Source organism: Lepeophtheirus salmonis, chromosome 3, assembly GCF_016086655.4.
Source record: "Lepeophtheirus salmonis chromosome 3, UVic_Lsal_1.4, whole genome shotgun sequence".
NCBI classification, from domain to species: domain Eukaryota; kingdom Metazoa; phylum Arthropoda; class Copepoda; order Siphonostomatoida; family Caligidae; genus Lepeophtheirus; species Lepeophtheirus salmonis.
In genome coordinates this window covers 44,897,847-44,916,425 of record NC_052133.2, presented here as the reverse complement: position 1 = coordinate 44,916,425, position 18,579 = coordinate 44,897,847, and the positions used below count along the sequence as shown (strand labels likewise).

The 18,579-nt window shown below is 28.3% G+C and overlaps 1 protein-coding gene across 1 annotated transcript in view; it reads left to right on the top strand.

Moving 5' to 3' along the window:
• Positions 1-18,579, top strand: part of LOC121115204 (uncharacterized) — a 263,751-nt gene that overhangs the window by 92,247 nt on the left and 152,925 nt on the right. Inside the window, exon 3 of the mRNA XM_040709395.2 lies at positions 9,924-10,022. Within this exon, the coding sequence (XP_040565329.1) occupies positions 9,924-10,022 (99 nt within the window). The remainder of the gene's footprint in view (positions 1-9,923; positions 10,023-18,579) is intronic.

Here is an 18,579-nt window from a genome sequence, read left to right as displayed (position 1 = left end):
TGAGCCAACCAGGAATAAATTAATTCTTCAGGACGAAGATAAACTAACTTTTTAAGTAACTTTTATATAAAAATAATTTACAACTAATTATGATCATAATTGTGATCGATATATTTATGTCCTTTGTCGTCAAGCCCTGACTAATAAAAATTAAGTCATTTTTTTACTTGTTTGTTTGATTTCCTTATAACTAATATTGATAAGGAATAGTGATCGTTCTGAAAAATGGTATAAGAAACGGATCAAAAATGGTGTATTAGTGCATCTGTATTTAAAATACTACTGAGTTTGTTGATCCTACTTCACGTATGGATCCTAGCGACCATTAATTTTCTGACTTTGTTACAATTCTCTTGTTTTTTAATGAAAAAAATGGTTTTACATTTCCTTAGTCAAATATTATACTCTGCATACGTACACACAAAAATGGATCTAGTATAATCAAATAAACTTATTTGCCAGATGGAGTGTATAATATGGTTACTGTTATTATTTGAGATATATTTCACCCGGTTGGTAACATAAATAATACGTGATATGCATCTACGTACATAGATAGAAGGTTTCTGTAATTATTCCAAGACAATCCTCGATAGAATCAGATAACTCATGGTTTTTTTTTTGGTTTTTTTTTTGTACATATGCAAGAAACCTAAAAAAAACTTATGATATAATGTTTTGCAACTTTTTTTACATCTGAAAAAAGCTTGTTGATAATTGTGAGTAGATTTTTTTATAATTTTAAATTATAAAAAAAAGTAGGTAATTATTAATTAAAAAATATCCAAACTTTTCTATCGTTATATTACTCTTATGAACCATTTGTCATCAGATAGAATTTTATCATGCCAAAAAAAATAACAACAAATCATTTAAGGGTTAAATTTATTTTTGAGTAAGAAAAGTAATCGAAATGTACATATTTATAAAGAACAGATGTTATCTCAGACTTTGCTCAGGATGACCCACTGCGATTTAATTTATATTTCCCAATGAGGGTATAAGGTCTATCAACGAGTCAATATGCTTCCAATCAACCCCAGCAATATTTTACTTACTCTAAATTGTCTGGTATTTGTTATTTTCAAATTCGTTTAAAATTTCAAAATAGGGATAAATAATTTTAAAAAAGCACAAATATCTTGCAGATTACCAATATATACTTTTTTTTAAATGGTTCCTCATGGGGATTGGACAATTTTGGCAACCATAGTCACCACGCCATATAAAAAAGAAAAGAAAAAGGTAGTGCATTTATTTAGAGTTGTTACAAAAAAGTAGTTTTAACCTTGTAAGTTTTTTTGTTGTTGACAAACTTACCATTGTTTTTTTTTACTTATTTTAAGGAGAAAAGATTTATGATTTGAGGAACTTTGTGTTTTGGTGTTCTTATGAAAAATAGAAAGTAGGACAGAGGATTTGTTGGAGAGTCATTTTCTAAATAAGTACCGAGTGGTCCATTAAAATCTGAACACTTATAATTTTAAACTTTTACAAGAAATAATTTATTAATTAACAATCGAATTACAACAAAATTAATAATATAAATATATGTTTTTCTGAACTCAATTAATCATTAATATTGCAACCAAGGGGTGGAGGAAAGCCTGCTATTCATTTATGATGTAATCCTTTATCATGGTGTCCATTTACTGGCTGACAGTAGCATTGAAGGCCTTTGTGTTTCGATGACACACACTGAATACCTTCTCCTCTACATACTCCCAAATGGTTAAGTTATGGGGGTTGGAATCAGGGCTGTAGGGGGCCAAAATTGCGAAGAAAGAATTTAAAAGACTCATTCAAAATAGTTATGCAACGGAAGATATGAGTTTCTTTCACGCTGGTGTCAAAGGTAGCCTTTCCACCCTCACGAAGATCTTTCCACCTACTTTCTTGATAGCGCTCTGGACAGTCTCGTATGAATCCCCAGATCTCTGACTTGGAACTCATGGAACTGAGGGGATTAATCTGGTCTTTTTTCTTTGACTCCTCTGGGTCCAGTTTGGCCTTTATGAAAGAGCTCCAAGTCAGCAAGTCAAAACGTTTCAAAGGAAACTTTTTGGACTTGCTGATGTGTAGCAAGTGGTGCAAGTGACGCCCATATAACAGTGGGTATTTGATCTATATAATGTACAACAGAAAACTTATATTTTTGTACTTTATAATAAATTAGTTAAAAATTAGACCATTCATAATTCAATCCTCCGTGGAATACTCAATAATTGCATCATTGTAATCCCAAAAAACATAAATCGTTTCTTTAACCTTATTAATCTTATTTATTTATTGTAATTTGTACATTTGTTTTTTCAAGTTATAACTCTTGCAAATTTGCAACTAGTTCTCATCATATAAACATCCAAATATCAATATCCTAAATAGTATTTTATTATTAACTGTATTATAAAATTGCTTAGTATTATTTTATTAAAAGCGTAGCTATACAATTGTATTGCTATAAGATAGCAAAATTGTATTAATATAAATAATAAAATGGCTCATATTTGGAGATGTATTTACGACAAGGGATCAACCAGAAAATGTATTCTTGTCCTATTCAAAACGGTGCATTAGTATAATACAAATTATAACTTTTTTTATGAAAAAAATTGATAAATTATAAAATAGCCATGACGTATCATGAAAGACAAAAGAAACAACATCTTTCAACAAAAAGCATGATGTATTTTTGTGTTAAGGAAGAAGCGCCGTGTGGTATAATAACAATCCATGATATAAAGTTCTATAAAACTTCCATTATTAATTCTAGAATATGTTAATAACTCCCTTAAAAATGAAAACAGGAAGTAAATTTTGAATTTAATGGAATAAAAATGTAGGGAAGTAATGGTGGATAATTAATTACTTTTCTTTAATTATGCAGTTTTATAAAATTTAATTTCCTGTAATGTTTATTTAATGAATGAATTACCTTTGTAAAACATACCATTAATGCACAAAAATGCAAAAATATTGTATTTAATTATACTTTATTTATATAAAAGATATATTTGTAAATATGTTTTTTTCTCTCATATTTAAATATTAGATAAAACAGCATTTATTGATTAAGATTATAATTTAGTAGACAAGATAAAAGGTCAATTTTATTGTTTATAAATAATATAAAATAATGGTTTCAATAAAATAATCATTTGGAATTTGAAACTATATATTTGTATATTTTGTAAATTTAGTTGATGTTAATGCTATTGATAAAAATTAAGTATTCTGGTTTTTTTTGTTTTTTTTTGCACAAAAATAATTCAAGAACAGTAAGGATTGCCTTTTACCGCTTGAATGTACTTCAAATTATGTTTTTTAAATTAACAAGTGTAGCAATAATTCCCAAGGCTATATCTCCTAACTAATTGTGATAAAAGCTCTTTTATGATCAATATAAGTAAGGGGTATTGAAGAATATTTTTATTTTTTTATGTTTAGAATATTTTCATTATTTTTTATGAATTTCCAGTGTTTTTTATAAATAGTCATTCCCCCAAATGTACCTTCAAAGCCATGATAAATAAATATAAATGTTTATTTATTTAAAAATGTTACCAGGGGATATCCAAGTTTTGTTAATATATATTTTTCTTATTAAAATATATTTTTGATGTTTTTTCCTTCATATTAAATCCTGACGCCTATTAAAGTTTATAGTTATGAGAATTTTTCTTTTTAATTCATTACATAAAATTCAGGCGGTAAAGGGTTAAAATACATAAAGTAATCTAAATTGTATCATAAAAGACTATTTTTTTAATATAATAAAATGATTAATGGTTTTTTTAATAAGGACATTTTATTTTCCTGAAAAAAATAAAATTACTTTTTTGAACAAAATAATAAATATACTAAAACCAGCATTTAGAAAATAAACTCTCAATTAAACTTATTAATACATAACTTTATTAAAATTCAACTAATAATTGGTTCTATGTTATTCACATAAATGTATTATTATTAAAAATGAGCCTTACATGAGTAATTACAACGAAGATAAAAAATATATAAAAACTGGATTATTATTTTCAAAATAAAGTATGAGCCCAGAAACTGTTGAAATATAATTCTAAAAAGATTGGATACAGGAAGTAAACTTAGAATTTACATAGAAGATGTAATATGATATAGCATACACAAGATAATAATAAAAAATTCAGTCTCTAAGGTGTATAAACATCCCAAAAAAGTCACATAGAGATAGAAAAGTTGGAAATGTCATGTTTGATAATAATTTATTTATTTAGAAATAATATATGCTTTATATTGTGAAAAATGTATATTAATTTCAAAACCATATTGTACAATTTATCAATTCACAAGTAAACAGTTTTTCATTTGGTCTTTGATGCTACTATGAAGTGCGGACAAAATAATTTTCATTGTTACAAAAGACAAAAAAATTTTACCTTCTGTTTCACAATGATTATGTTTTGTTAAGCATAGTTTAAAAATATTATCATTTAGATGACTTTCATAATCTCCATTTCCTGTATAAATTGAACTTCAATCTCTTAATACTCGGTAAATTATTTATTTCTTTGTTTCTATTTAAACCTCCGTTTGTGAACATTATTTTTTACTTAGTTAACGAAATCGGGTGTAACGTTAACCCAAACATTCAAAAAAATTAATTTTTTTATACACTATTGACATAGACTCAAAGTTACGCTAATTAATCATAAAAATACTAAATTTGCTCATTAACAAGATCTAGTTAGTGATTATTATAGTTGAAATATTATCCTTTAATTTTCAATAAAAACTTTAATAAATTATTAATTAGTTTCAAAAAACTTTTTGTACAAAAAATGTATATATTAAATATGAAGAGTGTGATTTATTTGATGACAGCTTATATTAGATTTGTAGCAACATATATACCTTAAATTGAAAAAAGGGAAATAAACAAAAGCAAATAAGGACTTATAAAGAGAGATAATAATCAAGTCCAAAAAGATGCAAAATTGAATAAGCAAGAATTTTTATACAGTAAGAAACAAAAATATTACCCTCCTAAGGGACAAAAATATATATTATATACTTTACATTGGAAAGTTCAAAGGAAAGGATTCTACAGTAATAGAAAGTGAAATGGCATGCTATTACGGACTTACTTAATATCCTATTCTTCAAACACTCTTAAATTTATTCGAGAAACAAATTTTTTAAAAAACAACACATTTTGTGTTAAATAACCACACCTGAGATAATATAAAATGAATATTGTAGCCCTGAATCCTGAGTAACAACATATCAGCCTTCAGTATTTGAATTTTTGGAGGAAAGGGAGTCATTTCGTAGTAGACTACGAAAAAAGAATCATTGCAATTCCAAAGAACCATGAATCTTGTATCTGGGAATAGATCAACCCTATTTGTCTGCAACATCTTTAAAAAAATCAATGAATTCATTTCGTTCCTCCCCATTGAAGTCATTATTAACATGAATTAAAATATAACAAAGAGTTTCTGAAATAAATGGACTTCCGTCCGCTTCGTAGTTTTACCCTAATTTTGTTTGTCCACTTCATTTATTGAAAACTCAGTATTTAAAAATAATCTGTACCAACAGATTATCTCTCGATGCACTCAAATCCCAATCTCAGGTTGTTAAAATTACATAATTTCCCCTTATAAGACGAAATATTTTGTCTGTTACAAAAAAAATTAAAAATTAAAAACGAGATATCCCTTGTAAAATCTTTCAAATGGTGTTATTGTAGTTTCTTCGAGTTGAAAAAATGATATTTTGAGCTACGCAAAAATAATAAAATATTGATGTGATGTTGACGTAACCTGAAGAGTTTATGATCCAAGGACTATAAATAGGGAACAATTATATAAAATACTTTTGTATGTGGACAATTGCTTTTACTGTATATCTACCATTATTCCTTTTAACAACATACGCAATGACCAAATTTTTCTCTTTTCTTCCATCTTTTTCATTACTAAAAAAGAAAATCTGAGAGGCCAATAAAAATGCCTCTGATCTATTCTTTTTTATTTTACATCATCGTCTTACTTAATAGTATTTATAGGTTTTTGAAGCAAGCAAATAATACAAAAAAAAAAGATAAAAAACTTATATGACTATAAAAATTAATGATCTTAGCGATAAACAAGAAAAAAAACTATAATAATAGACAATATAGGAGAGATCTTAGCTCTTTCAACAAATTGTCTCTCAAATATAAAAGTTATTTATTCAAACAAGTGAAATGACAATAATCAGTTTTATCAATAAACTTTTTATTACTTGTAGCAAACGAGTATTAATATTTATAGAGTTGTAGAAAATATGACCTACTGATACCGGGTGGTCCTTTGAAATCTGAACATATACTAATTCAATAGTTAATTAAGGTTGAATGATTAAAAATTAATTCATATTTCAATATATTAAAGCATAAACAATTCCTTATAAAACACAATACATCTGAGCACGATAGCTTACGTACAAGTGGAGAATATAACACTTGAACTTGATCGATAAATTTCCATTCGAGCACTCCAAGCAGGAAACTGGACCTGGAGGAGTTAAAAAAACAGCTAAGGAAAATCTCCTCAAGTCCATTTACACCAGACTGTCCAGAGATCTATCACAAAAGTGGGCGGAAATAGCCTTGTGAGAGTAGAAAGGCCACTTTTGCCACCAGGAATTAAAGAAACCATCTCCTCCGTTGCAAGGCTCTTTTAAATTAATGTTATGATTCCATTTGAACTGTTTCTTGACACTCTTACTTTCAAGATTAATAAAATTTTATTGGATATCAAAAATTTTTATAATTATGAACCCTCACGGAGTTGAACAGAGATGTTGTAATCTCCACTGTTTGTTTTGTGTTGGTAAAACTTTGTCGGAAGATTTATTATGTTTATTGTAAGACATCATTAATTTTGCAATGTCAAAAAGTGCTTATAAACTAAAAATGACTAAAAAGCCTGAAAAAACGTAATCAAAAATATGAACCTTGAGATACGACACCAAGGTGCCTTTGTTGACAACAAAACACTCAGTTTTAGCCGGGATAAAACGCCAAAACTTGAAAAATGCATTTTCATTTAATTGAATTGCATCTAATCTAGATTAAAGCAGACAATTTACTCAATCTGCCATTGTTGGCAAAAATCTCTTCCAACTTACATCGACCTTTTTACAGCTGTTCTCTATGAATCTCCAGTTCAAGTTGCTTCCAGTTTCAACAATGACAGCCTTCAACTGGTCCTTTCTTCTGAGTTGGATGCCACTGAGACTGCGCCTTAACGCCTAAATATGGGACTTTTTGTGCAGCATCAGGTAAGATGAAAAACCTACACTCCTTTGGGAAAAAGTCAGAAGCTTCATTCATCAACATTTATTGTGTTACTTTGGATGTGTGACAGCTGGTGCTGTCCTGATGCAGCCGCCAGTTCACTCCTCGCGACCCATACATAATTTATGTAAATTAAGCCTCCACAGTCTCATATAGCCATACTGGACGTCACCTAACCCTCTCAAGAGCTTTAATATTCCCCTGCTGCAAGGCCCAGTTGACAGATTTTTCTGGAAAAACCAAGATTACGTCCAATTTAGGTCAATGTATTGTCTCGGTGAGAAAGAAAAAAATTGCTCATCATCAGCTCCATCAGAGTTGTTGGATTTATAATTGCAATATTGATAATAAGGATGAAATTGTTAATTTCTCTGTTTTATAAATATTTTGTTGATCTACTGATTGGCTGACAAGAGGGAAGATTATTTAAAAAAAGAAAATTGATATTTTACAGTCCCTGCCTTCAAAATCTTTTTACATTTATCCTCACGGGAATTTAGACAAAATTCACATCTTTATTAAAATTATTCAACAAGGCTCCATCAATACCAGGATAGATGAATAAATATTTAATTTATCTTAATTAATACGATCGAACCTCAATCCTAATGCTTCACAATTGTAGTGAAGTTAATCAAATGTATAATATAGTCCTAATTGTAACATATGTTTACCATTTATAATGATAGTCTTTTTATAATATATATCATAATCAAGATATGAAAAGAAAAAATAAATATATACTGTGAAATGGGTAGTTTATTCTACATTTGGAACATTTTTTTGCCTGATAAATTATGTCGAAACAATGGTTTAAGATTAATTGAATATCTACAAAACTTTTGATTCATTGCTTTTTTACATATATAGACTTTAGTATATACATTTTGCAAGTATTGAATCTCTATGATCTATGGTGAAATCTATTTTATATCAAAATTGAATCTTAAATTTTTTTTTAGAAAAAAGTGTATTTTGATCATAAATAATATTTTGCAATTCAAAAATAGACGATAAAAATATAAATGGTTTTTTAGGCAATACATGTAAATATACAAAACAAAATGTATATTTTTAAAATAATAAAAATACAGTTTTATTGATACTTTAAATAACTGCAGAGTTTAGTAAAACTTATCGATAGGCAACATTTAAAGTTCTTCCATGCTTTTGGACATTATAATTATAAATATGTTTATCCTTCAACCATAAAAAAACTAACTAGTCAATCTTCTTATTCTCCTTATTTAATTTATATTCAATATAATTTGTTTTTTTGTCCGTTAATTCAATAATTTGTTTTTTGGATTTTTATTTTTTATGAGGTATTTTCAAAACAACAACCCATACTTTTAAAAAAAACACATTTAAACACCGGGAATTAATCTTGATATATGAAAAAATCGGGTGCCTGCAAATGTAAAAGCCGCTTTTTTTTATCAGCCAAGGTAATTAAATACCATGATACTCCCTTATTTTTATTGGTTGACCATTCGAAGTAATAAAATTATAATATTTCTTACTTAATAATGTATGTAATGAATGAAGCACATCGATGGAAAAGGCATTATTGAGTCGATTCCAACTCTCCTACTTATGAACAGTTTCAGCTGCGATTTTTGATAAATTGAGTGAGTTTAATAAAAAAGTTACAGTCTAATTAAATGCAGGGGCGACTAAGTACTCTAGAACATTAGTCATGTGAGGATGGGAAAGTGGTACCGTGGTTCAATTTAGTACGACCATTATGGTTCGGTACGTGTATATAAATATCTTGAATCATAAAATTTTGGTTATTTTTTTTATTTTTTGTGATTGTTTCCTTTGTTGAAATGTTATACATAATATATACTTATTTAATTTAACCAGAAGAAATGCGTAGTTTATAATTTTTATAAAATTAATGGGGATATTGTGACTGCTAATCACTTTAGTTTATTACCGGAAAATATAGAAAAACTCATCTATTTGTGAAATATTTTTTTATAAATTAATGAATAATAGTATAATGTAACCTGATTAGATTTTAAATCATACTTTGTTATTTTGAGGAGTTAAGTCTATTTTTGAATAATTTATATGTACAGAAATAAATTTTAAAAAGAATAAAATATCAAGGAACTGGAAAAACTATTTTAGTTTTATTAAAAAAATACTTTTTTCTATACTATGTATACTATAGAGTGTACCGTATTTGTACCAAACCGGGGTTTAGCATACTGTTCCACCCTTACTAATCTCTATTAAAAAATGATATATTCTTGAGCATTAATGCATTTTAAGCCTTTAAACCCCTGATCGACCGTTTGGTTGAGCACAATTTGAATCACCATATCTCCGATATAGGCATATAAATATATTTTATTATACTTTAATGCAGAAAAAATTATTCATGTTCTTTAGAATACACTTTGACCATGAATCAACATCTGAACCGTTTGGTAGAGGCCAACAAAAAACAACCTGTGGGGCTTTTAAAAAATTAGCATTCATTGATTTTTTTTTTGAGGAAGTTAAACAAGAACATTAGTGTTCCATATGATTTTTTACATTTATCAATTTAACTCTTACAATTACTTTCTGTTTCATTTTTCAGCAATGGGACTCAAATGTTATACGGATATAGAAGGAAAAACGATTCGTACTTGCAAAGAAAGTGAGGGCTTTCGAACATGTTTCACCAAATTCAACGACAGTAAGTACACATAAAAAAGCATGATGATATGAAAGTTTGAAAATAATTAGAAAATGATCAAAACTATCATTAAAATGTCAAAAAATATGATAGCAAAAATGTGTTATTTCTTCTTTGATGGCTATTTTTAGACGGACTTATGAATGAACTAGAAAGCCTTTTATTTTAATATATGAAATTGTATTATGACACACGTAAAAAGATTATTTATGAAATAGACATTTATCTAGACGTGAAATATCAAAGAAGCATAAATAGATTTAAATAAATATAAATTAAATATTTTTTTTAAAAAGAATATTAAAAAAACTTTTTTAAAGACATTTAATGCATATGAGAATGCATAAGCTCTCGTTTTCATTTAAACATAATTACAATTATCTATTGCATCTTTAAACTTTATCTCTCATTTTTTCTACATTAAAAAGAACAAATACAAATATTTATGTACAAGGTCGTGTAAAAGTTTTGAAATGTATAAAAAAAATTTAATAACTTAGCGTTTACATTCTTAAACAATTTAATTATGTCCTTTGACAAAATTCCTTGGTCTCCTCTTTTTCTAACGTGAAATTCAAAACACCAGACCTTATTATCATTATGCAAAATTAACAAAAGCTAAATATTGTAACCTTACTTGCCCTCGAAATGTCTCCAAAAATTGTTATTTCGTCCAAATAATGGCTCAAAAGTAACTTTTAGCTTGTCAAGGACTGCCTAGATAAAGTGTGGATTTTTGAGATGCGCTAGGTGTGGTCGTCTAGAAAAATGGACTTCTGAAGCTGTAGTCAAAACCAGAGATATTTATAATGGAGATCACTTTGAATGTCAATGTTTGAAGGTCAACCATGTCAAGTTATAACAAAAAAGCCGGCGGTGACTCTGTACGACTTTAAAAAGTAATCTCCTGAAGGAATAAATTGAAAAAATTGTTACCCATAAACTCAGTTTTTTTGTGGACTTAGGCCAACCTAATCTTCAGATATGAATCCTCTCAATTATTGTATCTGGTGGTAAGAACAGCCCTAGGCCTGCAAAATGTGACACCCCAATATCGAGGCCTTGAAGAAACTCTGTCGATAAGCAGGTGGCTGCTATATCGTAAGCATACATCAAAAACACCTGCAACAAATTCTGCTACCACCTGGAAAATGTTATTGCTTCATATAAAAGATTAGTTATCCTTATTACGGTTATAATCATAAAATTGTTTTGGATATTAAATATATACAAACTTATAAAAAATTATTTAAATCGTTCATTTTAGTATCAAATTTTCGGTATATAAAGTGATAACTTGTCTGTTATTAAAAAATGGACCTATTGTATTTTAAAAGAAGACAGAGACACCAGAAAATTGAAAGAAAAAATGATATTGAGATGTGTATTTTTTTACAAAGTTCAGAAAAATATATGCAGGTTGGACAAGGTAAACAAGGAATAACTTTGACGGCTAATAATGAGACTTGTATAAGAGATAGAGAGATTAATTTTTATTCATTTGGAAGCCACCTAAAAGGTATTTTTTTTAGTAATAATGAAATCCTTCGTTTTCGATCAAGATCTGTAAACAGCGCCTGAATACCTGGCATACCCTTGCTAACACGTACGGATCTAGTTCCTTCATTGTCGTGACGATGGAGGCCTTCAAGGCCCTAACTTGAAGAGGTCCAAGTAGACCTTCTTGGTTATCTTCTGGTCCTTTTGGAAAAAGTGTTGGTGGAACGTGTCTCTCCGTCCTGATGACCTCGCAGACTAAAACTGAAGCCGGATTCTTTGTTTTTATGAGGGGCTGGAAATAATTATGGTACAGACAGATCCATCCATCGTTTCTTCAGTTGTTATTGGTGTAAATGGTAAAGATTTTTATTGTACAAAAAGAACAACAACACATTAACCTTTGTTAATTTTGTCTGCCATATTCTACTCTGTTAGCAGATACTTTGAAGCTCTGACCCTAGACGAGTAACCCAGGTAACTCATGAAATGTATCATGGTCCCTCTGTTTACATTGCGGTCCATGGCGTGTCTGGATGATTGTCAATCGATCGTTACAACTCGCCTATGAACCCTTCAGTCCGGATTTTATCAGATATGGTAAAACTTTATTTTACTCCAAGTTTTATATGTGTTTAAAATTAATCAAAAGGTTATAAATTTGTCACTTTAGTCAAAGTTGAAGAGGTTAAAGCAATATCTGTATGTCACTCGAATTTAATATTATTTTTCACAAGATTATATTATCACTAATAATAAGATGGTGAACAAATTCAAATATAAGCTTTGATTATTTAACTGTACCCTAAGAATCACCATAATCAAACTACCAACAAATTCATAGACGCAAGATGTTGCATAGGGTATGTGTTTAGTAGACAAATAGGATTATACTTTTATAAGACATGTACCAAAGGCGCTGATAGTATAGGATATTTAAAGTCTGACCAATTACCTGTGTGTCAACTAGTCTCCCACTTCCTTATCTACTATTCCCCCTCTATCTGTCTCTTCACACATTTCTAATCGAATTGACACCGTACACTGTACTTCTATACAAAAGTTAATTTAATTACAGGGATAAAAAAAAATAGTTCCTAGGCGTGTCTCCTTATTTAATCTCTATTGTCAAATGCAAATAAAAAGCAATTTGGCAAAAAAGGTAGTATTGATACCAATGTATGTGTTAAATATATTGCAAGAGCAAATAAAAAGTCATTCATTTGTATTATTGTCTGGTTCTTAAAGCCGGGTATATAAATATTTGTCTAAATATATAAATAGGAAACTGCAAAAATGGATTGAAGAATTTTAAGTTCACATCTTGTGTTGTTTTTTGTTTGTTTTTCGAGAAAAGTACTCAAGAAAACTCATATTCTTCATTTTAAACACTGACCTATTTTGTATTTCAATGTACAAAAAGAATAGACTTTTGTTACAATATATAAGTAAAAATATGTTTTAATTTTTGATTAAGTATACGTAAGCATTAAAGAATTTTATTACTCCATTTGACTTGGAATTGTCTTTAAAGAATTAAACATAATGTATAATTATTCCTGTGAAGCGAATGTGAATTGAAAAATTGGCAGGGGTAGAGAAAAGTTCTTATTCTGCAAGTCAAACTATAGTCTTAACTTTTTGTTAACACGTCACAAATTCAACAATTGTTTATCTTATTTGAATTGGGGATAAAATTAAAAAAAAAAAAACACGATAAATGCATTGTCATATTCATGATTGATTGTTAAAGAAATCTACTTATCTACACTCCTTTACAAAATTAATTGTGATACATTCAATATATTTTTGTTGTACTGTTGGAATTATGAAATATATATGTCATATTGTATTTGAATTGGAAAATGAATGTACATGAGTATGTGTATCTGGTTACAATCAAACAATATTTTTAAAGTAGTTGTGAGGGCAAATAGCAAGTATGCTAATTTATAAATAGCATTGTTCCTTAATGCATATATCTAAAAAAAAAAAAAAAAAAAAAAACACGTTAAATAAAAATGAAAATATCACATTGCAACAGGCCTATTCTTAAGGAAATTTTTATTTCATTTTTTTGCTTTTCCTCTAAATCATCGGTAAGCTACTCTTGACCCTCTCTAAATAAACATCCTTTTTTATTAAGCGGTCAGTGAACAGAATAAAAACTACAGGCCAAAAATAAAACGTATTTTGTATAATAAATAGTTAAACGATTATAATAATAACGTTATTTACATTTTACATCATTTTTTAAATTTTCCATCCATTTGATACTATTATATATCAATAAAAATGGTAAAATACTTTCAATATATATTTTTTAAATCCAAATAAAATAAGTCCTTTTTTCAAAAATAATTTTAACAGCATCAGTTTGGGGTTTCAACAACATATAATTTGTAATTCTGATAATAAAAATATAGATTTTGATTCTTGATGAAAATTACTTTGAAACATTCTTTACTTTATGCGAATTTTTGGAATTTAATAAGTAACCATCAGTTTTTAATGAGGTTCCATATTTTATACATATTAAATAAATGATTTTAGAGCTACCTTTGTATCCCTATGTCGACACATTGAAAATAAAAGAATCCAAGAAATCAAAATGAAAGAAAGGATCGACTCTTTAGCAAAAAGATAAATTCAATTTACTAAATTGTACTTAAAAATAGTAAAATATACGAATTAATCCAAATGAAGTCATTATCAAGATAAATAATCTAATTGATGATCATGAAACAAATTCAGAAGTATTGGCAATAAAGTGTAGATTCAAAGCAGTGAGAACCATTTTTAAGAACCTTTTTGGTACCTAATATCCCAGTTCACTAACAGAGGGTTACAAATTTCCACAGACAGAATGATGAGTTGAAAAAAATATGGACTTTCGGTATGTTAAAATATTAGCAAAATTACTTTACGTTTAAAATCTTATATATCATAACCTTGACGTTTTATAATACTCTATCCCTTACTGGTAGTGCTTAGAACCGGTCTACAACTCTTTGTGAGTGAATAAATTAATTATGCAGATTGCCAACTGAAATATTTATCATTATGTAGAATGCATAAATATTCATTTTCTTTGAATTTGTTAATATATCCTTGGGGTTTTTTGCAAAATTTGAAATGTTTTCAATTTGAAAATTAAATAAAAATTACTTTACTCTTTTTAGAATATAATATAATAAAATAACTGACTTTTTTTTTGTAATACAGAAATTGATTAATAAGAAAATGGACATGAAATAAATTTATAAACAAGAGAAGGAAACTTATAAAATTAGGGTATCAGATGTACATTAAACTATACAAGGGGAACACATTTCAGGTCAATTGAATAGTAATAAAAAATAATAATAAACCCACTATAAGTACTGTTGCAATTTGGTAAGGGAAGAAAAGAGAGCAAGGAGAAGGCTGGAGCGATATATATGGTATTAATGAGTTAAAACACTTGTTGATACTAGCTGCCTGCAATATATCTTCTTCTTTTTTTTGGAGGGGGGGGGGCCTTGTGTTACTGCTTTAAGAAGAAGACTGGTCTACATTTAAAAATAGCTAAAATTGTATTTAAATTCATAAACAGGCCTCGAAAATGAAATGATCATGTAAACAAATGTTGTCATAACATACAGACAAACACATTCATTTAGAGTAATATCGTCACTATGGTAGAACTATAATCATAACTAGCGAGATTCAGGTTCACAAGGAGGAACGGAGATGGGCCTTATTAATTTGTCAAATTAATAATCAAGGAGAAATTTGTGCAGACTTGTTATCCCTTGGTCACCCTGGCGGCAAGAGGACGCCCTTGGGTGCGACAGCAGTACTCTGCATACTCCCATGTATCCAAAAAGTATCTTGTTTGGCTTGAGAATAACTGCGTCAAACTTTTGACCAAAGACCAGTGGTCCTCCAGCAGAATTCATGTTGTTTTTTGTAAATACGAGCGATGACATTAATTTCATCATAGAGCCCTGTATATTTATTCTATTATGCCTTCTTAAAACAATTTACACTAAGGATAAATAAGAAATCCTACTTTAGTGAAGAAGTTAAGAGGACAACGACCTATTAAATAAAAAAGTACGTTTTTTCCATTATTTTGAGTTGTTATATTTTTTTTCTTTCCTAAAATGAAATAACCTGCTATATCCGGGCATTTCAAAGGATTCCATCTTTTTCTATTTATGAGCTAGACTTCCTAAAAGTAATTTTAGGTTTTTATAATAATAGATTTTTATTAACTTTTTATCATACAGAAAGCCACACGTTTAAAATGCCTAAAATGGCTCAATAATCAATTATTGAATTTTAGTTTAACTTAAATTACATTGTTTATTTATCATAAAAGATAAAAATAAATCAAAAATTTCATCAAAAACATATTTACATTGAATAATAATTCATATCGTTCTAAACAGAGATAAGTATAAATATGCCAACAAATTTAGTAAAGTTAAAATGACACAAAATAAGTTTTTGACATTTTTGGCTCCCTACAACCCTGATGCCGACTCCCTTGACAAAACACTTAAGAGGGAATTTAGAGGGTAATGCCTGGAGTGTCTGTTATCCAACCCCCAAGTCCCGCATTGCCACTGTCAGCCAGCACTGGGACACCCTGACAGAAAAGAACATTCATGATTAATATAAATAAAGTAAAGTTTGTTTTTCGGTATGTTTGAATATATTTATATTGAAAAACGAGTCACCAGGTGCACTGTACGGAGTGGTCCATCAAAATCTGAGCAATTTGAATTTTAAACTTCAAACAAATATAATTTATTAATTAGCAATTGAATTTTATCATAATTAATAATATAAATAGGTGTGTGTCTGAACACTCTTACTCATTAATGTAGCCACTCTCAGCGGCAATGATGGCTTCCAGGCGGTGCAGAAGATCTGGCAGATGTAGTCAACTGTCAAGGTCTCGTTGTGCTGCCTGACAGTCGATTTGAGGGGCTTGGTGTTTTAATGATAGGATATCTTGGGGAGTTAAAGATTTGAGAAGGATTTGTGAATGCATTTTTCCATTCACTAAGAAGTATTTTGAAAGAGATGATCAAGAAACACATAATTCCACCAACTTCATCCTTTTTGAGGCTTACCGAAAAATTTCGAAAGAGATATGGAATCTACAAATATGCCAAAGTGATTTAAAAATACACTCAAAGACCTCTGATTTTCTATAACACATGGTGGGTAAATTATAGGGTCACTACATATTTACTGCCTTCAAATAAATGGGTTAAAAATAACTGTACAAATATTTGTAACCTGTGTGAGGAGAAAAAAGAGGATGATATTTATTTATTCCTGAAGTGTCCTTATTAACAAAATGGAAGATTTATACTTAGACAATATTTGGGGATTGTAGATATGGGAGATATCTACTTGTCGTCGGACGGAATGAGATCTAATATTATAGCACTAAAATTTGGATCTACCATTTTTCTACAAACATAGATTGACGGTTTCGGATGGAATTTCTATTGGCTATAAATGGTTTATTTTAAATGATAATGACTAATTTTATAAATGACAATACTTTATTTAACACTTATGTTTTTGTTTTTTAAAATATCAGTATTTTAATCATTTTAAATGTTTGTTTGTTTTAGAAGGAAGTTATATTCCTGTTACTTTCCTATTTACTTAAGGATACCCTAAACTTTGTTCTAAGAAAAAAAGGAGAAAAAATATTTTTATTTAAACCGTCGTTTAATTTCTCCGGGCAATGCCTGGAACTACTGCTAGTTATGAATAAATAAGTACTAACTCGTTTACTATGCAACTAATTGTAACTCCATTTTTTATTTACAATTACTAAGAATTATAAAACAACTGATCCAAATTGTCGACAGCAGATTTTGTGCACACCAATATTAAAGCATGTTTAAAAAATAAAATAAATAACTTTTTATAAATAAAACATCTTCCTTTGGGTGTATTTTAGGGTAATTCGAAATATTTTCATTCTAAATGGTTTTGTATTTTGCAGTCAAAATGATTGCTCAGCCATTTCATGTATAAATTTGTATATCTTTAAAAATATTATTTTCAAGAAAAAATGTAAATAACATTATGAATACGTAATAAAAAAAAAAAAAAATTTACCAAGTATAATTTACTTTACCCAACATAAGTCAATTTTTGAACATCTATTCAAAAAGAGTTTCAAAATTTTTCCTTGTATTTTATAGTTAGATTAGATTAGAACTCTGTAACTTTTTGGGAGTGTTTCTTCATCCCAGAGACTAAAATATCCTTGTAATAAATTATAAGTAGCAAATTTTTGCACAAAGTTCTCTGTTTATTATATTATTATCCGTATATCTAACTTTTCAGAGACGATACTTTATAAGCTATTATAAAATGGTAAAATTAGTTATGAAGGATTCAAATTAATACTTTTTATGTGTTCTTATAAGCTATTTAAACAAACCCTTTTTTTTAAAACACGAGGTTAAAGGAGAATGGGAGATTTCCAATTATTTGTAGAACATGTTTTGTATGATAATAATTAGGATGTAATCAATCTTCTACAGCCTACTAGATGTTATATTATTTTCTTTAAATACTATTTTAAATTATCAATTACCATACATTCAATACATAAAAGTAAAAAGTACTGCATATGTCCACTGATGAGAATAGTATAATCTATAACACCACTAAGAGATAATTTAATTTCATATGCGTAAAATATCCTATGTTGGGGTACCTAAACAACACCAGAGAAGTATTGGAGCTAAGATTTGAATGAAAGTAACGAATGGTAAATCAGATAACTAACTTTGTCCACTTGTCTTATCTACACCAAAATTATTACTATTAAAAATATTTCAAGGTCTTGTGGAAAAAAAACTAGAAAACAATCCTGATAAATAAAAAGAGACCAATTATATTATTGTAGGGCTCAAATAATCAAAATAAAGCCAACGAAAAAACATAAAAAAGGAAATAGAATCATATAATAAATAATGTCATAATTATTTCCACTGAACCTCTGATTTATTTGAATCCATGGAAATATTAAAAC